At 42.8% G+C, this 23,358-nt stretch overlaps 1 protein-coding gene and 1 long non-coding RNA gene across 4 annotated transcripts; both read left to right on the top strand.

The window, feature by feature from the left end:
- The first annotated feature begins 2,837 nt into the window (after positions 1-2,837).
- LOC127006922 (prolyl endopeptidase-like) lies at positions 2,838-23,113 on the top strand. Of its 2 annotated transcripts, none has more exons than XM_050877268.1 (14): positions 2,838-3,005; positions 5,189-5,293; positions 5,796-6,019; positions 6,766-6,943; positions 7,094-7,186; positions 7,660-7,802; positions 13,125-13,293; positions 14,432-14,632; positions 16,651-16,836; positions 17,143-17,405; positions 17,724-17,936; positions 18,904-19,051; positions 19,309-19,488; positions 20,749-23,113. In XM_050877268.1, exons 1-14 carry the CDS (start codon positions 2,916-2,918, stop codon positions 20,821-20,823), a joined length of 2,268 nt encoding a protein of 755 aa, XP_050733225.1. In that variant the 5' UTR covers positions 2,838-2,915; the 3' UTR covers positions 20,824-23,113. The 2 variants fall into 2 exon arrangements, with proteins under 2 accessions (XP_050733225.1, XP_050733226.1); XM_050877269.1 differs by lacking the exon at positions 13,125-13,293 and adding an exon at positions 11,298-11,451.
- LOC127006923 (uncharacterized) lies at positions 19,575-20,551 on the top strand. 2 transcript variants are annotated; one of them, XR_007759913.1, is made up of 3 exons: positions 19,575-19,690; positions 19,889-20,185; positions 20,375-20,551. It is a non-coding gene; the product is annotated as an uncharacterized LOC127006923 (long non-coding RNA). The 2 variants fall into 2 exon arrangements; XR_007759914.1 differs by lacking the exon at positions 19,575-19,690 and adding an exon at positions 19,746-19,789.
- Positions 23,114-23,358: the final 245 nt, after the last annotated feature.

Raw genomic sequence — 23,358 nt, 5'->3', positions numbered from 1 at the left:
CCCTTTTTTTACAGTTTAAGTTGTGATTGTGTTCATGTATACCAGCAGTTCTTTCTTTAATTATATTAGTAAAGAAGTTTTGATTATATATATGTAGTCAGATCAAGTGACTTTCAAAAGCATTATAATTAAGTTCATTTAGCCTGTGTCACTCTCAAAGTTATACGCCTCCGTGGTCTAGTGGTTAGCGTGCCTGGCTTCTACTCCGCAGGCCTGGGTTCGAATCCCGGCCCGGGCAGTCGGCGTGCAGCTCACCCAGCTGTTCATCCTCCCTCTCAGGCTGGTCGATAAATGGGTACCTGGGGAAGGTAATCTGTGGCAACCCAGATATCACACTGGCCCTGTGTCCCAGGGTAATGGGGGCTGCCTTCCACCACAGTCTCAAGGGCCAATGTTACGGAGATGAGCACCGAGGCCATGCGCTGCTACTGCGTATCCCCCCAACTTTACTACTTCTACTCTCAAAGTATATAATTGTGTGTTTGTGTGTATGAGTGTGTGTGTGTGTGTCACATCCTGGAAAGCCCAAGACTTCTCTCAAAACTCTGATGACTCGAGAAAGAGTCTGGCTTCCAGCTATATCTTGAGAGCCAACAGTCGCCGTGGAAATTTTCTAGGTATAGTGGAATGTGTTTTGACAGTGGGCAGTGCCTTTGTCTTTGAAGAACTCTACCGAGTTCTTAACGAAACACACCCATACACCAATTTGCTCGATGATTTCCTGTATTTTATTGCCAGTACACTATTTAACACATTTAAATATTTAATAATGTATATATCAATGCCCACCTTTTCATTATGTTCTCAACTTGTGCCAGGAACATATGAGTCAGTACTATAGTAAGGTTAGGTTACATAAATGAAAAAAAGTGCATATTTGAGTTAAAAACAAACATTATTTTCTTGTCAATACCCCAAAAATAACTTGAATTTCAAGGTGAGAAAGAATTTTTTATAGTCTATGGACAAAGAACCTTTATTTTCTAGTTTTAATGTTGTGCTATAAGTAGAAAATGAAGTAATTATATATTTTTCACTTAACCTTTTTGCATGAAATAAATATCAATATCAATATATATAGATATATATATATATATATATATATATATATATATATATATATATATATATATATATATATATCTATGTATAAATATTTTGCCACAATCTAAAATCATAAAATTCTTTTTCAATTATAGTAGCTATGAAACTATGAGTGGGAATAAAACTGGGTGAGGAATCAAACCTTGACGGGTGTTGCTAGGTTGCTAATTTACCAGCAATAGGTAACCATGTGATGGAGATGAGCACCGAGGCCACACACAGCTATGTGTATGCCCCCAACTTCACCCTACCTTTACTAGACACATCATCTATAACACCCAGTAAAACCAGCATACTAAACAGTAAATGTAATACCTTAATACAGTAAACATCATTGAGACAAGAATAAGCCATGGGATGACTAAATTACCAAAATATCCAACAAACATATAATGCATGTTGAAAAGAATGGGTAATTGCTTAACAGGAGCAGTCTATTTGAGATGCATCTTACTTATTTCCTGTGGTATGGTATGATGCTTTTTAATGGGGATCTGTTTATTACCACAATAATTCAGCTATGAAAGTGCTACAGCACAGCCGTCTTCACTCCCAAATCTATTTACAAACTAACAGACTCATTTTAACCTAGTGGATGGTAACCTAACTCTGCTAAAATTGTAACCTATAATTGCCGCTGGGGATAGTAGCCTATCGTTACAGAGGAGAGTAAACTGTCAACCCAAGTATGAGACTCACCAAATCAACTCTAGTACTTTCATAATTGCTTCCTGGTGATAACTAACTCCACAAAAAAAAGACATGATAATTTACCCAGTAATGAATAGTTTGTCTGTAAAATAGGTCGCTAAAATCTGCTAAACAATGGCAAGGGGACACCCAGAAATATGTTCAGGGAGATAGGAGGGCAGAGAAAAAGACAAGATAAGAGAAACTTTGGGGCTGCAGGGCATGAAACCTCAACGGTAAACGGGTGGGGCCCGGCCCGTCCTTGGTTGTGCTAGTGGTCTAAGGTATTACAAACTACAAATTAAGACTAAATTATTCACCAAGCATTTATGAGTACCCACATTACCCCCTGGTGGATCTCCTGCTAGCATTTCAAGCACTTCATATATATTATCACGAGAGTTTACAGCAGGGTATTTGATTCAATAGTGAAGGAGTTCACAATCACCACATATTTAGAGAATGGTATTATATACGGTTGACACGTCCTTATAAAGCAATGTTTTGATAGCACAGTGACGTTTTTATTTTGGCAGCGGGTCTGCCTCTTCTTCATTCCTCCTTGTGTTGTGGAGAAAATCTGCCCTACGTACGGCTCACGATATCTTACGCCATGCCTGATGAAACTAAAAAGATACAATGGTAGGAATGAATGCACAACAATTTAACAACGAGAGTACGGCGTGCATCATGTGTGGAGAGGAGCAGCATCCCCGCACTGCAGCGTCGATACCAGCAGGACGAAGAGGACACCATTGGAAGAGCTAAATTTTTAAACACAGGAATGGAGACAGTAGAGACAGTACTATATAAATTTTGGCAAAAAAGAGAAAGGAAGAGGGGACGTAAAGATCACATTTTGTCCTGCCTGGAGGTTGGGATGGCATGTTCCTCCCTTCTCCCTTGTTTACCTACAACAATAAACAATCAATCAAGAAATTTAGAAACTCAAAAGACCCAGACCGAGAAAGACCACAGACCCAGAAAAAGCTACATCAGGGTGCCGTTATAAAAGCAAGACTCCCGACCGACAACTCAACTCAACGTCCCAGCGCCATCATCGTCATCATCAGCCGCGGCGTTGTTATGGTCGGTCAAGAAGAAGTCGAGGCGAGTTATTAATGCTTGTTAGTGGCCTGGCGGTTCGTCTTTTCCCTTCAATAATCTTCTACTGCCGCCGAGGGACACGCACCACGCCCTGGACTGCATTAGTGAGCATAAATAACCCTGGGGGTCACTAAATAAGGTCGATAAGTGGGAGCGTGAGTCAGCAGTCAGTCAGCCCGGAGAGAGTATTTATTTATTAATTTATTAATATACTTTTATAGCACAACAAAAACAAGATGTAAAAAAATAAAGCCCGTTGGCTCTTGCTCCCATATAGCGATAAGTATAGTTAAAGAGAAATACCAAAGGAAAAGTTATATAATTGGAAAGGGAAAAGAAAAAAAAAAGTTATATAATTGGAAAGGAAAAATAAATCAATAATAATTCACTCCTGTATTTTAATTTCTCTTTATTACAGATTTAATATAGAAGTTCTTTTTGATTCCTATTCCATTTCTGTATCTCGGGTCCTAAGCAATTACCTTCCTTCCTTATTACCTTCCTCCCTGTCTATCTGCTTTCCTCCTTCCCTCTCTCCTGTATTTTAACTCCCTCCTGTATTTTAATTCTTCCTATATTTTAATTCTTCCTGTATTTTAATTTTTCTTTGTTTCAGATTTCCTTCAGAAGTTTTTTTTAATTCCTTTTCTACATCTTGGGTCCTAAACAAATACTTTCCTTTGTCCCTCCGTTTCTCCTTCCTTTCCTTCCTCCCTCTCTACCCACTCCCCTCCTTCCCTCCCTCATTCACTCCTTGACTTTCTCCTGTCCTTCCTTCCCTTCCTCCTGCTCTTCTTTCCTCCCTTTCCTTTCCTTCTTCCCTCCCTCCTGTATTTCAATTCTTCCTGTATTTTAACTCCTGTATTTTAATTTCTCTTTGTTTCAGATTTCCTTCAGAAGTTCTTTTCAATTCCTATTCCTTTTCTACATCTTGGGTCCTAAACAAATACCTTCCTTCGTCCCTCCATTTCTCCTTCCTTTCCCTCCTCCCTCTCTACCCACTCCCCTCCTTCCCTCCCTCATTCACTCCTTGACTTTCTCCTGTCCTTCCTTCCCTTCCTCCCGCTCTACATACTTTCCTCCTTCCCTCCCTCCTTCACTCCTTCAATTTCTCCTCTCCTTCCTTCCTTATTCCCTTCTTCCCTCCTTCACTTTCTCCCCTCCTTCCTTCCCTTTCTCCTTCTCTGTCCTATTTCCAACTATACCTATTTTAAATGATTCCTATTGCCTCTGATAAATATAATGAGAGATTAATAATAGACCAATGATAAGAGATGAATTGTCGGCTAGAAGTCAATGAAACAAAGGAAAATGGGAAAGTAAAAGACTGTTTGAGCTTAACCCCTCAACTCCATTCAACTGCAAAAGTTTTTTCGGGTGATCCCCCCATAACACAAAAGTCAGCAGAAACTGCACTTTGAAACTGAGAAGAAGTCATGAAAGATATTTTATAGAAAGTTTTAAGGCGCACCGTGCTGTGAAATCCGTTTCTTTCTAGGTTGTCGCATTTGGCTGGAATTCCATGATTCCCCCAAAATTCCAACTTTTTACTGGTGTGACGTACAGGAAAATTTATTGAAGAAAAGTTTATTTTATCATGATGGAGTCTGAAAAGTATAGTTTATAATGTGGGTGTTTACCTCAGTGATAGTAAAGAGGCAGGGTGCTAACTACTCATAAGGGCACCTCTTCTTTGTGCATCTCCCTCAAAGTTGTCAAACCTCCTTATAAATATGTTGACGCATGGGCTGCAGACAACACTTCTTTCGGGTATTTTTTCCACTTGGTTTTTATAAGGGTGGGAGAGTCGGCAATCTGTCAGAAGAGTCACCAGATAAGTAGAATTTCTCTTTGTTTCTTCCTCTCTTCTTTCCCTTCCTCTTCAGTAGTAGATTAATTATTTTTCCTTTGTTTTTTCCTGGTTTTCTACACTTCTATATTCATCCTTTTCTGCTCTTTCTTTTTTCTTTTATTCTGCAATCTTATCACAAATTCTCCCCTGGTTTCAATTCCTTCATGCCAATCTATCAAATGCTGAAATACTACCAAGTTTGCTGTATCTGTCACAATGTTCCAAGTGCTGCCATATCAGTCACTATGTTAAAAGTTTGCCGTAGCAGTCACTATGTTAAAAGTTTGCCGTAGCAGTCACTATGTTAAAAGTTTGCCGTAGCAGTCACTATGTTAAAAGTTTGCCGTAGCAGTCACTATGTTAAAAGTTTGCCGTATCAGTCACCATGTTCCCAGTGCTGCTGCAACCTGACATACTCATCACCTCTCCCCACAGCTTGGAGGCCACAGACAGAGCAGCCACGTCATCCAGAAGCAGCTGACAATGGAGTATCCGAGTGTGAGGCGCGGGGACACTGTGGAGGAGCTGCATGGCATCAAGGTGTGTGTGTGTGTGTTACATGAGAGGTAATGTGACAGAGATAAGCATTGAGCCCATGCACAGCTGTAATGTGTGTAATCTCAGCTTACTTAGGCATCATTATAGTCACCTTCACACCAGTTATCCCCTCTATTATTCAGTCTCTATAGCCATTTTCAGGAGGGGAGGAAAGGGGAAGGAAGGGAGAGAGAATGAATGGGAGGTAATGATAGAGGGGGAAGAAGTGAAGGAGGAGGGAAGGGAGAGAGGGAGGGTAGGAGGGGAGAAACTGAAGGAGGAAGGGAAGGAAGGCAAGGAGGGAGGGAGGAGGGGGAAGAAGTAAAGGAAAAGAGGGAAGGAAGGAGAGGAGAAAGTGGAGTAAGGGAGGGAGGGAAGGGAGGAAAATAGGCAGAGAGGGAAGGAGGGGAATGAGGAAGGAAAGAAATGGAGGGAGGAAGGGAAGGGAATAGTTGAGTACCCCATCACACCACTATCACTCTCTCTCATGGCCCCCTCCCCCCAGGTACCAGACCCCTATAGGTGGCTGGAGGACCCTGACTCGGAGGAAGCAAGGGCGTTTGTCGAGGCCCAGAACGCCCTGACGGTGCCGTACTTGGAGCGCTGCAGCATGAGGGAGAGCATCAAGGAGCGACTCACCAAGCTCTGGGACTACCCCAAGTACTCCTGCCCCTTCCGGCGAGGCGACCGCTACTTCTTTTTCATGAACTCTGGCCTCCAGAATCAAAGGTGCGTGTGTATTGAGGGGGGGGGTTGAAATTGCTATCTTTTTTTTTGCTTCAACTTTCTGGGGGGGGGGGTGATTTTTTTATTTATTTTTTTATTATTTTTTTTTAATAGCTGTCGTTTTTTCTGCTTTGCCTTTCTTCTTTTTTCCCTTCTTTTTTCTCTTTTCTTGTTCTCTTTCTTTTCTTTCTCCTCCTTCTTTCTTTTCTTCATTATCTTTTCTGTCTTCTGCATTATCTCCTCCTTTTTCTTCTTGTTCATCTTCCTTTTTCATCTTCCTCCTCTTCTTCTCCCTCTTCTCCTTGTCCATTATTTTCTTTCTCATCCTTCTTCTTCATTATATTCTGTTTCTCCACTATTTATCTACTTATTCATTATTTTTCCCCCTGGCTGCCTTGTCTACCCTAAAACATCAATCCCTCGATCACCTCACTATGTCATTCTTGTACAGTGTGTCTCCCTAAATTACACAGTCGTCCCTCAAATAGTACAGTTTCCAATAGTTCGGTTTTGGATTTATGTGGATTATCTAAGAAGATTTTTTAGGATTTTTAAATTTCCCGACAAGCAGGAAATTTAAAAATCCTAAAAGACCTTCTATGACAATCCATATAAAACCGAAACTGTACTATTTGAGGGACAACTGTATATATATATCACTCAATAACCTCACTGTGTCCTTTCCTTACAATATATCTACCCTAAAACACCCGTCCCTTCAATAACCTCACTGTGTCATTCCCTTCCAGTGTGATATATGTGCAGGACTCTCTGGAGGGCGAGCCACGTGTGTTCCTCGACCCCAACACCCTCTCTGAAGACGGCACAGTGGCTATCTCTGGTTCAGCCTTCAGCGAGGATGGGGAGATCTATGCTTACGGCCTGTCCTCCAGCGGCTCAGACTGGATCACCGTGCATTTCAAGAAGGTGAGGAAAGGATGTATATGCAGTGTGAACATGTAAGTAGTAGGATGTATCAGTTGTAGAATATATAAGAAATGTATTGTGTAAAATGAGTGACCTGCCATTTTTATAGTTAGAGGAAGTCGTGTTTTAAGGCGACCGTTTCCCACACAGGTTTCCACTGGGGAGGACTACCCTGAGGTGCTACACAAGGTCAAGTTCTCCAGCCTGGCTTGGACCCACGACCACAAGGGAATCTTCTATGGGGTGAGTCATCAACGGGGAGGGAGCTGGACAAGACCTATAGTAACTGTTTTTGGTTTTGTTAGGTTAGGTTAGGTTAAGTTTAGGGTATCTTCAGACACAGGATAGCCAGCCCCTTATAGTGTAAATCAACAGAAAATGACCTCACTTTGTTGTATAGAAAGTCTCATTAGCAAGGAAGCATATATGAATTTTCTGAGTCAAGACCTATAATAACTGTTTGGGGTTTTGTTAGGTTAGGTTAGGTTAAGTTTAGGGTATCTTCAAACACATGATGGCCAGCACCTTATAGTGTAAATCAACAAAGAATGACCTCAATTTGTTGTATAGAAAGTCTCATTAGTAAGGAAGCATACATATGAATTATCTGAGTCAAGACCTAAAGTAACTGTTTGGGATTTTGTTTGGTAAGGACGCTCTCTATTATCTCTCTTCACTACCTTTCCTTACTATCCCCCTCCTTCCTTCACCCCCAGAGATACATAGACCATGAGGGCACAGCGGATGGGACAGAGACAGTGAGCAATGAGAACCAGAAGCTGTTTTACCATCGCATCGGCACAAAACAGGAGGAGGACGTGCTGGTGGTGGAGTTCCCCGATCACCCCAAGTGGCGGATGTATGTATTGGGGTGTGCAGGGGAGTTGGGAAGGGGATGAGACTGACCAGGGTGTATGTGACTGGAGGTCAGGCTAAGGGATATGTTATGTTGTGTAGGGCAGGCTTGAGGTCAATGTATGGTGGACTGGGAGGTCATTTATAGTGCCGGAGGTGATGTTGGATGGACTAGGGTGTATCGGAATTAAGGTCAAGGTATGTTTGGGGTATGGGGCATTGTGGAGGTCAATATGTAGTGCTGGAGGTGATACAGGTCAGTCTAGGGTCATGATATATTGGTGTAAGGGTCAAACTGTGCTCCTGTCATAGTGTAAGTGTCAAGATTGGCTTATGTCATGGGGGTTTGGGTCACGATAGGGTTATGTATCAATAGCATAAGGGTCAGACTGGGGTCATATCATTGTGTAAGGGGCAAGATGGGGTCATGTTCTCTCTCTATCATGGTGTAGGTGTATGGCTTCCAATTCCAGCTATCAACAACTCCATTTTTTCAGTATAGTCTTGCTAGCCACACAGATTTTCATGGGACACTATTTTATTTGGTTTTGATATGCTAAGTCGAATTATAGGTAGAGTCTAACCACCTGAGTGTATATAATAACTTAGAAACTGCTGCTTCAGATAATGCTTTCTACTAATACACACACACACACACACACACACACACACACACACACACACACACACACACACTCATCTTCCTCCATCCACATAATAACCAAAACAAACATTCTAAAAACAGTTTCCCATCACTAACATTACCAGTACAAATCTATGCCTGTGTGTGTGTGTATGTATGTATGCCTATATGCCTCTGTGTGTGTGTGTGTGTGTGTGTGTGTGTGTGTGCGCGCGCATGTGTCCACTCGCATCAACGCTTGCATGCCTGCCTGTGCGCCCTCCGTGGTCAGTCCTGCTCGGGTGTCTGACTGCGGCAAGTTCCTGCTAGTGTGTCCCACGGAGCTTGGGTGCCACAACCATCTCTTCATTGCGCTGCTGCCTCACCTCTTTGGCCTGGACATTGAGGGACGCTTTAGCCTCCTCGCCATCATATCCTGTGCATCCGGCAAGCTGTGTGGCGTATGTTGGGGTTTCCTGTGGCTCGGTCTGGCGCGGCACGGCTTGGCTCTCTCTGCTTGTGGTTCCTGTCGTCTTTCTCTCTCTGTCCTTGTCCTGACCGTTTGTCTTCCTCTCCTTCTTTTTCTTGGTTTTCCTCTCTTTGTTTTTTATGTGGTCTTTCTTTCCCTTCTTTTTCTGTCTTCTTTATCTTCTTCTCTGTGTTCTCCCTCTCCTTTTTCTGTGTTCTGTATCTTCTTCCTTGTGTTCTCCTCCCCCTCCTTCTTTTTCTTCATTATTTTTTGCCTCATGTCCTCATCTTCACCCTCCATCTTCCTCCCTCTCCTTCTTTCCTTCTCATCCCCCTTTTCCTTTCTGTTCCATATTCTCTTCTGTGTCATCATCATCATCTCCTTTTCCTCATTTTCCTTTCTATCATTTCCTCTTGTGTGTCCTAATCTTCATTCTCAATCTTCCTCTTCCTTCTTTTCCTCCTCCTCCTCCTTTCCCTTTCTGTCCTATATCCTGCTGTTCACTACTCCAATCCCCTCCCACAAGTCTGCAAGTCCTGAATATAGCAATGAGAAATATACTGGAATTATCACCATACCCAACTAACCTGTGATGAGACTAGTGCTGTGATGATGCAATAAGTAGAGTAGTGTTTTTACATACACTGGCCCCATCAAAGTCACTGGGTGCTTATGCCATGGCCTGCAGAGTGCTCGTAGGAGAAGGCCCCCGATCCCCTCAATCTTCTCCTCTTCCTACTCCTCTTCCTCGCCAAGCGCCCACACCGAGTTTCCAAGCGCCGAGATCTGCACGAGGGTATCCACTCTGTCTCTCTGTCTCTGTTGCACCTCACGCCAGTCTCTCGTGAAGCCATGACCCAGAGTTTTGACACACCCTCTTGGCTCTAGTTTATTTCTTTATAGAGGTGAAAATTTATTTGTAAGTCAATTACGTATAGAGGTATCATGATTTTTTATTTATTTTTTTATTTTTTTCAAGTGAAGGAAACAGCTGAAGTTATATGATTCAGGAATGATGTTAGACTCCAAAGCTGGGAGGCTCATACAAGATCATTCCACACTTTTGAAGGTCAACTTTAACCTGGTAGCTGCGGGGACCTCTAAGCGAGAAAAATGAGAAAAAATCATGATCCACACAAGCCATTTCATAATATATATCAATGAATTTGTGATCAGTTTATGCATCATCTACTTTGGGGGGTTTATATCATGACAAAAAATTGGCCCGTCGCTGGTACACGGTAAAGCCACAAATTTGGCCTGTCGCTGGGACACGGTAAAGCCACAAATTTGGCCCGTCGCTGCTACCTGGTTAAGCCAAGGGAGGGAGTGTTGGAACTTTGGATCATGGCTGGACACACTCATTGCATGTTTCATTGTGACACTTAAGATTTGTGATGTTGTTATGCCTCATCCCTGGCCCTGTGTGTGTGTGTGTGTGTGTGTGTGTACTGTATATCCATTCACTAGTCTCAGCATGCCTATAATTACTTATTTTTTTTTCACATTATTATTAATTTATTACTAATCAAACATATATTACAGAACTTTAAGTCAACCACTGCAGTTTTATTATTATCATTATTATTATTATTATTATTATTATTATTATTATTATTATTATTATTATTATTATTGCCACTACTGTTACAATTAATTTTCTTAGTTTTAATTTAACACCATTTTTCACACAGCCACCACCATCACCACCACCACCAACAACATCAACAATATAAAGAGAATTACTAATACAGGTTGAGAATCCCTTATCCGAAATTCCTGGGACCGAACGTGTTGCGAATTTTGGATTTTTTCAGTTTTCGGAATCTGCAAGCCCTTCTGACATTTCCCACAATATCTCTACACCACAGAGCACATAACACGCGGTAATCACAATGAGTAACGAGCGAAGGTGTTACTGTGACGACTGCTCACAACAAACCAACACAACGCGGTATTCAAAAAGCTTCCGGAGTTTGGAGGTTTTCGGATTTTGGAATTTCGGATAAATGATTCTCAACCTGTAGTTCGGGTAGGCAGTCAGGGTAGGCAGGAGTCAGTTAGGTCATATTATCAGAACAGACGTCTAAGGTAGTGGCTTATGAAGGGAGAGACAGATACGAATATACGAGTTTACGAACCGGAGCCTTTAACCAGCATCCCCCTCTGTAACTATAACCCCTAAGAGGCACCCCTCACTCATGCCTGCGACTTCTGCACTTTGAACGGGAAACCTGACTCATGAAACCCAGCTAATCTTCTCTGTGCCTTAGAAAACTGTCATTATAGGAATCCAATATGTTTAAGAATGACCAGAGTTCTTAACCAGCATCCCCCTCTGTAACTCTAATCCCTAAGAGTCACCCCTCTCTCATGCCTGCTTCCCTCCCTTCCACATCCCTTGCTAGAGGTGCAGAGGTGACAGACTGCGGGGGACACCTGATAGTCTCGCCACAGCAGGATTGCCGCGACAACCTCCTCTACCACGCACCCATTCCACCTCAAATCACCGGGAAAATTGAGCTCTCGTGCATCATTGACAATTTTGAGGCAGACTATGAGGTCAGTTCGGGTGGCTGGGAGGGAGAAGGGAAGCTGCTGGGTATTGATAGAGCTAGCCTGGGTGTTTGCTCTGTTGTGTGGTCGGCTTCAGCGAGTCTAGAGAGTGTGTTAGTGAGATTCAGTGCCGTATGATGTCCAAGAGTATGTTATTAGTGCTTCTCTTAGGTGCTTCAGGGAGTGTGATGTGCTGAATGGCAGTGTGTGAGAATGTGCATGATGCTAAATGGGCTGAGGCATTCTGATACTAAGGAAGGGAGGTTCGGCAGAGACTTGACAGAGGCCTAACACACACATATGGTTATCTCTTACGGTCAAGCTAAGAAGTCCAGTAAGGTAGGTTTGGTAGGGACTTAACAGAGGCCAGACACACACTCAAGCAGTTATCTCTTATGATCAAGCTGAAAAGTCCAGTAAGGAAGGTTTGGCAGGGACTTAACAGAGGCCAGACACACCATATAGTTACCCCTTGCCATCGATCTATTAAGTCCAGTAAGGGAGGTTTGGCAGGGACTTGACAGAGGTCCAACACACCCTAATACGATGAAGCTAAAAAGTCCTAGCGCAAAATACGATTCACGTCATCAACAGGGTTTTGCAAAGGATGGATTTAACCCATTCTCTTTGGCTAACTTGAGGCCCTGAGTGACTGAGAGGGGAGTCTTCCATCTCTTCCTCTTCCTATATTTTTTCTTCCTCTTATTGTTGTCATTGTTGTTGTGAAAGTCGTTCCTGAAAATAGGTTCTCAGAGTATGGTGTCCCTCAAACATGACATGACATGACCTGACCTCCATTCTCGTTGTTGTTGTTGAAATCATTTTTGATAATAGATTCTCAGGGTATTGTGTCCCTCAAACCTGACCTGACCTGACCCGACCTCCATTGCCTTTGTTGTGGAAATCGTTCTTGGTAATAGATTCTCGGGGTATTGTGTCCCTCAAACCTGACCTGACCTGACCTCCATTGCCTTTGTTGTGGAAATCGTTCTTGGTAATAGATTCTCGGGGTATTGCGTCCCTCAAACCTGACATGACCTGACCTGACCTGACCTGCTTTCTTGGTTATGGCTTGGTGGTGCATGTGGTGATGGTGGTGGTGGTGGTGGTGGCAGTAAAAATCTCAATGTTGTAATAATACTTCAATAAAATCATTTTCTTTAGAACCTTTAGACAGTTAGAACATTTATGAACATTTATTTTATTTATACATACAGTTTATTTTTGTTATATTTTTCTTTATTTTCCTTCCTTCCTTTCTTTCTCTCTCCTCATTTATTCATTTACTTCTATGCTCAACTTTATTCTTCTCTCATGTATTTCCTTCCTTCCTTTAATTCTTTCTTATTTCATTCTACTTTCTTTTCATTTATTTTCTTTTTTTTTAACTTTCTCTCTCTCTCTCTCTCTCTCTCTCTCTCTCTCTCTCTCTGTACATATCTTTCCATCCATATCCTCCTATCTGTCTATTGATCTCCCTCTCTTTCTCTCTATCTATCTGTCTGTCTATCTCTATCTTCCTTTCCTCTCTTGCTCTGTCTTTCTGTCTATCTCTCTATCAGGTCTCTTTCCATCTATTGGCCTCTCTCTCTTTCTATCTATCTCTGTCTATCTCCGTCTGTCTTCCTTACACACCGCCACCACCACCACCTCATCCGTCACCCCCTCACCCGTTTCAGTGGCTGTCGGGTGAGTGAGTGCGGGGGCTACCTGTTGGTGCTCCCCCGCGAGGGCTGCCGCGACAACCTCCTCTATTTCGCCCCGCTCCCCCACCACTGCCCCCCCGACCCCCCACACCTCCCTCTCACCCTCACCTGCGTTGTCGACAAGTTTGAGGCCGATTACCAGGTTAGGGAGTTACCTGGGTAGTGTTGCTCTCTCTCTCTCTCTCTCTCTCTCTCTCTCTCTCTCTCTCTCTCTCTCTCTCCTGAATACTTCCTTTCTGATTAATTACACTGAAAATGAGAACAATATATATAATTGCAAGCTCTTTACTCCTTAACGGCCTCCTCGGTTTGTGCGTGTGCGTGTGTGTGTGTGTGTGTGTGTGTGTGTGTGTGTATATATAGATTAGATTAGTTCACCATCAATGTTTTTTTTCCCACTTGTAGGAGGGAAAAGCACTCACTGATATACACCAATCATTGTAGAGTAAATAAATGTCTGTCTGTATATATATCATTGTTCAGGTTATAAGGTCATTAGAATACACTCATTAAGTATATTTATAGTATTTTATTTCATGGACGGCACTTGTAGGAATTTTCTGGATACGATAATTCTGACTTTCTCATAATTCCACTTGTCATCACCGTAAGGAAGTGATTATGTGGCATTTGAATCCACTTAGGTTGTTAGAATACACTTATTAGTATGTGTGTAGGATTTTAATTTATTGACGGCACTTGTAGGAATTTTCTGGATACGATAATTCTGACTTTCTCATAATTCCACTTTTCATCACTGCAAAGAAATAAGTCTGTGGCATTTATATTCACGTAGGTTGTTAGAATACACTGATTAGTATGTGTAGTATTTCATCAATGGCACATATAGGAATTTTCTGGCTATTTTAAATGTTTTCTTTGATCTATAATTGTAACTCCATTCATTATTGCTTGAGAAATATAACCATGTGGTATTTGAATCCACTGTAAGAGTTCATAAATAACGTATCCTTTTTCTTTTTCCCTTCTGGTTATGATAATTGATTTCTCTGACTTATAATTAAAATTCCATTCATTATTACTTGAAGGAAATAATTATGTGACATTTTAATCCTCTTGTGAATGCTCATAAATAACGTGCCTTCTCCCTTTTCATAAATAATGCATCCTCTTTTTTCCCTTTCATTCCTTTGACTTCATTTAAATTCCTTTCATTTTTGCCTCAAGAAAATAACCATATGACATTTTAATCCACTGTCAATGTTCATAAATAACCTGGTCCCTTTTCTCTCTTCCCCTCCCCACCACCACCACCACAGTACATCACCAATGACGGGTCAGTCTGTGTCTTCCGCACCAACAAAGGCGCCCCAAACTACAGGCTGGTGAAGATTGACCTAGCCTCACCTGCACCCGAGCACTGGGTCACCCTCGTCCCGGAGCATGAGAGGGACGTGCTGGATTGGGCGGCGTGTGTGCATCAGGACAAGCTGGTCATCTGCTACATATCGGACGTCAAGGTAGGAAGGAGGGCGGATTAGGACAGTACCCCATCATTTTCAGGTACCCAACAACTTTATTTTTTCTCAACTTTCCCTCGTCAGCTGTAAGGAGGAAGATGTGTGAGGGTTAATGACAGGTGAGGGGAGGAGGAGAAGGGAAGGAAGGCAGATTAGGACAGTACCCCATCATTTTCAGGTAACAACTATTTTTTTCTCAACTTTCCCTTGTCAGGTGTAATGAAACAGGTGTGTGAGGGTTAATGACAGGTGAGGGGAGGAGGGGAAGGGAAGGAAGGAGGGTGGATTAGGACAGTACCCCATCATTTTCAGGTACCTAACAATTTGATTTTTTCTCAACTTTCCCTCGTCAGCTGTAAGGAGGCAGGTGTGTGAGGGTTAATGACAGGTGAGGGGAGGAGGGGAAGGGAAGGAAGGAGGGCAGATTAGGACAGTACCCCATCATTTTCAGGTAACAACTATTTTTTTCTCAACTTTCCCTTGTCAGCTGTAAGGAGGAAGGTATGTGAGGGTTAATGACAGGTGAGGGGAGGAGGGGAAGGGATGGAAGGAGGGTGGATTAGGACAGTACCCCATCATTTTCAGGTACCTAACAACTTGATTTTTTCTCAACTTTCCCTTGTCAGCTGTAAGGAGGCAGGTGTGTAAAGGTTAATGACAGGTGAGGGAAGGGAAGGGAAAGTTAAATGGTAATTGGTGTAGCTAGTGTACTGTCTGTCTGTCTGTGTCTCATTTTCACTCGTTCTCTCCCTCTCTCTCTCCCTTAACCTCACCCTCTCCCTTGGTCTGTCATCTGCCACATTTCAGACGTCAAGGTAGGAAGGGGGGCGGATTGGGACAGTATCAGTATCAGTTTCTTTTTCTAGTATAAAAAAAACACCTGAATTGTGTTGCTTTAATGTTTTATTTTTATTATTAACATTTGTTGTAGTAGAAGTAGTATTGGTAATTGTAGTAGAAGTATTGGTAGTGCTCATTATTTGATATTGACATGTTTTTTTAAGGGGATGTGTTCCTTCAAAAGCCCAACTATTTTAAAAGGAAACTGTAGAAAGAAATATTTAAACCTATACATTCTTCCTACACTGAACTATCTTAAACTGACCTACACTTAACTGTTCTTCACATCACCACCGTCCACGCAGCAGCCACACAGCCACACAGCACAGTGCCAACACCACCCTTGTGCCCAGTGCCACAGGTGCCACACACTACACACACTCAGGGTTGTCGCCTCATTTCCAGACGAGACACTCACGTCACACCAAGTAAAATTTATCCACCTTATCTATCTCTTACATCTATGAACAGCAGTGTGAAAATCGGATAGCATAAGATCTTTGGTACTTCCTATGTAGAAGCATGCATTTGAAACGAGGCTCTTGGGTATTCAGGGTTGTCTGGTAAAGTTCTTTCTTCACGTTGCTTTAGGAGACACTAGAGTACGGTTGTTATTGTTCTGGTGGTGGTGTGAAGATTGAATAGCATAAGATCTTTGGTACTTCCTATGTAGAAGCATGCATTTGAAACCAGGCTCTTGGGTATTCAGGGTTATCTGGTAAAGTTCTTTCTTCACATTGCTTTAGGAGACGCTAGAGTATGGTTGTTATTGTTCGGGTGGTGGTGTGAAAATTGAATAGTATAAGATCTTTGGTACTTCCTATGTAGAAGCATGCATTTGAAACCAGGCTCTTGGGTATTCAGGGTTGTCTGGTAAAGTTCTTTCTTCACGTTGCTTTAGGAGACACTAGAGTACGGTTGTTATTGTTCTGGTGGTGGTGTGAAGATTGAATAGCATAAGATCTTTGGTACTTCCTATGTAGAAGCATGCATTTGAAACCAGGCTCTTGGGTATTCAGGATTGTCTGGTAAAGTTCTTTCTTCACGTTGCCTTAGGAGACACTAGAGTATGGTTGTTATTGGTTATTGGTTATTGGTGGTGGTGGTGGTGGTGGTGCGCTGCTATTCTTCCTTAAATAAATACATCCTCAAGTAACATCCGCCCCTTCCCCCTCCAGAGTGTGCTTCAGCTACACAGCCTCGTCACCGGGGAGCTGCTGGTGCGCCTTCCCCTGGACATGGGCACGATCAGCAACTATTCCGGGAAGCGTCACCACTCTGAGATGTTCTACCAGTTCACGTCCTTCCTCTCCCCGGGCATCATCTACCACCTTGACCTCACCCAGAAACCCCTCAAACCCAAAGTGAGGAGTGGTGTGTGTGTGTGTGTTTCTCCTCTTCCTCCTATACCTACTCCTAATCTATCTATCTCCATCTTCTCCCCCTCATTTTCCTCCTCCTTCTACTGTGACTGGTCTTCTTCATCTTCTTGTTTCTTTTCCTCTTTCTCCTCGTTCACTTACTCCTAATCTATCTCCTTCTCCTCCTCCTCTTTTTCCTCCTCTTCCAGATTTTCCCTCCTCTCCTCCTCCTCCTCCTCCTTTCCATCTTGCTGACTCGGACTCACCACTCAGATCCCACACTCACTCTCTCCTTTCTTTCCCTAACAGGTGTTCAGGGAGATCAAAATCGACGGCTTCGACCCTTCAGAGTTCGAGACACGGCAGGTCTTCTACCCCAGCAAGGACGGCACCAAAGTCCCCATGTTCCTGGTGCACGGGAAGGACTTACCCAACACCGGAGACGCCCCAACCCTTCTCTATGGCTACGGGGGCTTCAACATTAGCATCCAGCCTTCTTTCAGCATCTCCAGAGTCGTCTTCCTGCAGCTGTTCAAAGGCATAGTGGCGGTACCTAACATCAGAGGAGGAGGGTGAGTTACACTTTCCATGACTGTATCTTGTGAGTCAATCTTTCAAGGGCTTCAATATAGCAGTATTCTTTGTCTACTTCTTCTCCTCCTTCTTTTTCTACTAGTTTAATATCCTTCCTTTCCCTTAATTCCCCTCTAATCCCAATCTCTTATACCTACCCTGATTTTTTACTTCTTCTTCTTGTACCTATTATTATTCTTGCTCCTCTTTTTCCTCTTGTTGTTATCATTGTTGTACTTCCTCTACTTATTATTATTATTATTATTTTTCCCTTGTTACTCCAAACCCTCGTCTCCTGCACTAATACTGTCCTTCAGGGAGTATGGCGAGGCTTGGCACAACTCCGGGCGTCTCCTCAACAAGCAGAACGTGTTTGACGACTTCCATGCGGCGGCCGAGTTTGTGATCCGCGAGGGGCTGACCAAACCGCCGCGCATCATCATCCAGGGCGGCTCCAATGGTGGGCTGCTAGTGGGGGCCGCCATGAACCAGCGGCCGGACCTGTTCGGGGCGGCCATCGCGCAAGTCGGGTGAGGATAAGTTACATGGCATTTATAGGGGGAAAGAATTATGGTTGTTAAGTTGATACAGGCCAAGTTGTTTCCCTTATTGATTGGTTGAAAGCTTATATTCCCTGTTGATTGGTTGAAGGTGTCTGTGGTCTATTGATTGGTTGAGGATTTGAGTCCCTATATTGATTGGTTATGTTCCTTGTTGATTGGTTGAAAGCTTATATTCCCTGTTGATTGGTTGAAGGTGTCTGTGGTCTATTGATTGGTTGAGGATTTGAGTCCCCATATATTGATTGGTTATGTTCCTTATTGATTGGTTGAAAGTGTCTGTGGTCTATTGATTGGTTGAGTTGAGTCCCTTATTGATGATTGGTTATGTTCCTTTGATTGTTGAAAGCTTATATTCTCTATTGATTGGTTGAGGATTTGAGTCTATATTGATTGGTTGTTTATGTCCCTTATTGATTGGTTGAAAGCTTATATTCCCTGTTGATTGGTTGAAGGTGTCTGTGGTCTATTGATTGGTTGAGGATTTGAATCCCTATATATTGATTGGTTGAAAGTTTATATCATTGACCGTCTAACCTCATAAGAAAGAAATCAAGAAGGAAGATGAAGATAAAAAAGAAATCTGACCTAATAAGAGACCACGAGAAAATCTAACATGAAAGAGAAAACAACAACAACAACAATAATAATAATAACAATGATGATGATGATGATATGGAGTCACTAGGTAGTCAGCAGTTAGTCATAAAAAGTCAGCAGGTATTAAGAAAGAAGTCAGCAATTGTCAGCATGTAGTCAAAACAACAATATATATTTTTTTTCATCAGAGGACACGGCTCAAGGGCAATAAAAAGAGTACAAAATAAAAAAAGATCCCGCTACTCGCCGCTCCCATACAAGATAAAAGTAAAGAGTAGCCAAAAGAGAGGTCAATTTCGGGACTGATGATGACGTTGATTCCTTCCTCCCCCGACAGAGTGATGGACATGCTCCGCTACCACAAGTTCACCATCGGGTACGCCTGGTGCTCCGACTACGGCAACCCGGACGAGAAGGAGAACTTTGACAACATCTACAAGTACTCTCCGCTTCACAACATACAGGTTCCTTCCAATGGCGTACAGGTGAGTCTTCCTCGGCCACCATTTTTCCCATTTTCTTTCTCTATTTGTCTTGTTTCTATTCCTTCTTTTCTTTTTTGTTATTTGTCCATCATCTACATTTCCCCTTTGTCTATTCCACCGGCATATGGCCACAGATGTTGCGGCGACTAAACGAAACTTTGTCTATTCCAGCCCCTACCCTGTTTTTATCTCCCCTCTGTCTCATTTCTACCCAGTACCCCACGACTGTATTATTATTTCCTCTTTCTCCCTCCCAGTACCCGGCGACACTCCTGCTCACGGCGGACCATGACGACAGGGTGGTTCCGCTACACTCCTTCAAGTTCATCTCCGAGCTGCAGCACCGCGTTGGTCACCTGCCGTCCCAGAAAAATCCGCTCCTCATTCGCATCGAGACCAAAGCGGGACACGGAGGGGGCAAGCCGACCAAGAAAGTGGTGAGTGTTAGGGGCTTAGGGCTTAGGGTCATATCCTTAACCCGTCCGCTGCGATTGGCATGGATTTGGCCTTCACTGGCAGCCTGGTAATGTACACTCCCAGGTCTTTCTCTGCCTCTGTGGTGGATAGTGGAGTGTTTCCCATGTGGTATTGGTGTGCTGGATATCCCTTCACTGGTAGCCTGGTAACATACACTCCCAGGTCTTTCTCTGCCTCTGTGGTGAATAGTGGAGTGTTTCCCATGTGGTATTGGTATGCTGGCTATCCCTTCACTGGTAGCTTGGTAACATACACTCCCAGGTCTTTCTCTGCCTCTGTGGTGGATAGTGGAGTGTTTCCCATGTGGTATTGGTATGGTGGATATCCCTTCACTGGTAGCCTGGTAACATACACTCCCAGGTCTTTCTCTGCCTCTGTGGTGGATAGTGGAGTGTTTCCCATGTGGTATTGGTATGCTGGATATCCCTTCACTGGTAGCCTGGTAACATACACTCCCAGGTCTTTCTCTGCCTCTGTGGTGGATAGTGGAGTGTTTCCCATGTGGTATTGGTATGCTGGATATCCCTTCACTGGTAGCCTGGTAACATACACTCCCAGGTCTTTCTCTGCCTCTGTGGTGGATAGTGGAGTGTTTCCCATGTGGTATTGGTATGCTGGATATCCCTTCACTGGTAGCCTGGTAACATACACTCCCAGGTCTTTCTCTTCTGGTGGATAGTGGAGTGTTTCCCTATATTGGTGTGCTGGATATCCCTTCACTGGTAGCTTGGTAACATACATTCCCAGGTCTTTCTCTGCCTCTGTGGTGGATAGTGGAGTGTTTCCCATGTGTTATTGGTATGCTGGATATCCCTTCACTGGTAGCCTGGTAACATACACTCCCAGGTCTTTCTCTGCCTCTGTGGTGGATAGTGGAGTGTTTCCCATGTGGTATTGGTATGCTGGATATCCCTTCACTGGTAGCCTGGTAACATACACTCCCAGGTCTTTCTCTGCCTCTGTGGTGGATAGTGGAGTGTTTCCCATGTGGTATTGGTGTGATGGATATACCCTCCTAAAGTGCATGACTACATTTTTCTTCATTGAATTGTAGCAGCCACTTTTTGCTCCACTCCTGTAGCTTGGTGATGTCTTCTTGTAGGAAATCCACAGTCAAGGGCTTAATACTCAGTTTAACATAAGGAAAGAAATGTAGTATATATATGTATAGTGATAGGAGATTCACGACTCCAATACCGAATCATTATTTTTCCTTTCAGATCGAGGAGCACACCGACATCTACAGCTTCGTCATGCTAGCGCTGGGCCTGGACCCTTCGCCGTCACCCTCGTAGGCGACCCGGCCTGCTCAAGTGTACCTCTCGCGCCTCTTGACTTCATCTGCTCCTCCCTGGAATTACAAATCTCCTTCCTCTTTTAGTTAGATGTCTTTTCCTTTTTATTGCTCCAAAATTTCTGCTTGCTAGTTCATCTCCTTCAATTTACCCTTTTTTCTTTCTTTCTCATTCTTTTTCCTCTAAGTCTCTCTCTCTCAGTAGCAAGTTCTTCGTCTGTCTTCACTGCATCTGTATTTTTTTCTAATTTTTCCCTTCTTTTTGTATGGTCGTTAGGTTTGAGTTAGTTTTATTTATTCATGTATTTCTTTGTTCTTTGTTTTCGAGTGTTAGTTAGTTAGTCAAGTTCGTCGCTGTTGCTCAGAGTCCGTTCAGGTTTTGACACTTCCTCAGGTAACTAATTTTTCTGCAATGTCGCTCTGTCTTTTCTATTTCTCTATCTCCTTCATTTTTCCTTTTGATTTCTTTATTTCTACCCTAATTCTTATTTTCCGTTCCTTAATTTTCACTTTTTTTCTGCTTAATTTACTTTTGCATTATCTTTTTTTTTCTATTCCTGTTATTTTTCCTTTATAGCTCTTCATTTTTGCTTCATTTTTCCTTTCTGTTCCTCTATTTCAACTTCCTTCTACTTACTTAACTTCTTCATTATCCATCTTTTCTATTCCTTCTTCCTTTTCTATTCCTTCTTCCTTTCCTATCCCTTCTTCCTTTTCTGTTCCTTCTATTCCTCCTCTCCTTCATTTTCTTGTGGCGTATATTGGTTCAGGCTTCATTCAGGAGGGCAGCTCAGTCAAAGTTACGTCTAGCAAAGATTTTTCGACTTTTTTAAACACACAACACACACCGGATTTGAAGTGCCCGGGATGGACAGATTGGGTGCCACGCGTAATTCCGGAAAATTCGTCAGTCATTCTTATATTTAGATCATTTATATTCGTTACTATGTTCATAATTAGTTCCAGAGTATTAATTTTTTACTAAGAAACTAATTATCATCTTCCCAAATCCTGGCTCCTTCCTTCCTCTTCTTCTTCATTTCTAGTTCATCTTGTTCCATTCTTGAGGTCGAACTTGCACTTCCCCTCCTCCATCTTGCTCAGTGGGTACAGTGCTAATTTTTTCCCTATTTCTAACACTTCCAAGTCTTGAGTCACTGTTCCTCTCCATGTTCTCCTTCTGCCCTCTCTCTCTGTCTCTTCTCACATACTCAAACCATTGCAGCCTTCTCTGTCTCACTGTTATCTCTCTCCAATATGAACACACTAACCAACACAAATGATCTTGAGTCACTGTTCCTCTCCATGTTCTCCTTCCACCCTCTCTCTCTGTGTCTCTCTTCTTAACATGTCCGAAGCATTGCAACCTTCTCTGTTTCACTCTCACCTGTATCTGTCTCTAATCACAAACACACCAACCAATACAAATGATCTAAGTTAACATAGTGACTGACGAACTCTCTGACATCACACACGGTTAGGCAGGTCGATATTTTCATTACAAAACGTACAGTAGTCATTTTCGTACACTGTGAGGGCGAGGAGGTTCAGATTCCACCACCCCAGCACTTGCTCACCACACCACTGACAGTACAGCATCAACAGGTTCATACATAATGGGATCTGAATGACAAATAGGGTTCAATGCATACGTGATCAGATGCCCCCAATTCCACCTGTATCCCACCTTTCCTTGACCTTTAACCTAACTTGACCTTGCTTCTAACGCCAAGCCAAGGGGGGGTGTAAAGTAGTGCGTGCCAGCTCATTGGTGCCATAGGAGTCCGGGTTTATAAGTGGCACTGCCCAAGCTAAGGAGTGCCATGGGCCCAGTGTCATAGTCCAGCACAGTGTCTTTGTATGCTGCTAAACCTAACTGTATTTCCTCCATGCTGGTCAGGGTTGGACTTGGCACCAGAAGCATATATTCAGTGACTTCCTGTATAGTTTTCTCAAATTTCTTAGCTTCTACATGAACATCAAACACTTTACTACTCCTTCAAGGGACTTTCTCTATCTGTAATATCTGGTATCTGTAAAACTCTCCATAGTGATCAGGCTTTCAACTTGGCACCAGAAGCTTATATTCAGTGACTTCCTGTATAGTTTTCTCAAATTTCTTTGCTTCTACATGAACATCAAACACTATACTACTCCTTCAAGGGACTTTCTCTGTCTGTAAAATTCTCCATAGTGATCAGGCTTTTGACTTGGCACCAGAAGCATATATTCAGTGACTTCCTGTATAGTTTTCTCAAATTTCTTTGCTTCTACATGAACATCAAACACTATACTACTCCTTCAAGGGACTTTCTCTATCTGTAATATCTGGTATCTGTAAAATTCTCCATAGTGATCAGGCTTTTGACTTGGCACCAGAAGCTTATATTCAGTGATTTCCTGCATAGTTTTTTCAAATTTCTTAGCTTCTACATGAACATCAAACACTACTTCTCCTTCAAGGGGCTTCCTCTATCTGTAAAATTCTTCATAGTGATCAGGCTTTCTACTCGCCATCAGATACATTTATTAAGAG

This window comes from Eriocheir sinensis, chromosome 34 (genome assembly GCF_024679095.1).
Source record: "Eriocheir sinensis breed Jianghai 21 chromosome 34, ASM2467909v1, whole genome shotgun sequence".
In the NCBI taxonomy this organism is placed as follows: Eukaryota; Metazoa; Arthropoda; class Malacostraca; order Decapoda; family Varunidae; genus Eriocheir; species Eriocheir sinensis.
Note: the sequence above shows the minus strand (reverse complement) of the source record. Positions and strands in the feature narration are given on the sequence as shown.

Excerpts from the sequence above, each read along its gene's own strand:
- LOC127006922 (XM_050877268.1), top strand. The coding sequence starts at position 2,916 with ATGCTTGTTAGTGGCCTGGCGGTTCGTCTTTTCCCTTCAATAATCTTC. Across the intron at positions 5,294-5,795 it reads AGGAGCTGCATGGCATCAAG|GTACCAGACCCCTATAGGTG; the intron begins GTGTGTGTGTGT and ends CCCTCCCCCCAG. Across the intron at positions 7,187-7,659 it reads ACAAGGGAATCTTCTATGGG|AGATACATAGACCATGAGGG; the intron begins GTGAGTCATCAA and ends CTTCACCCCCAG.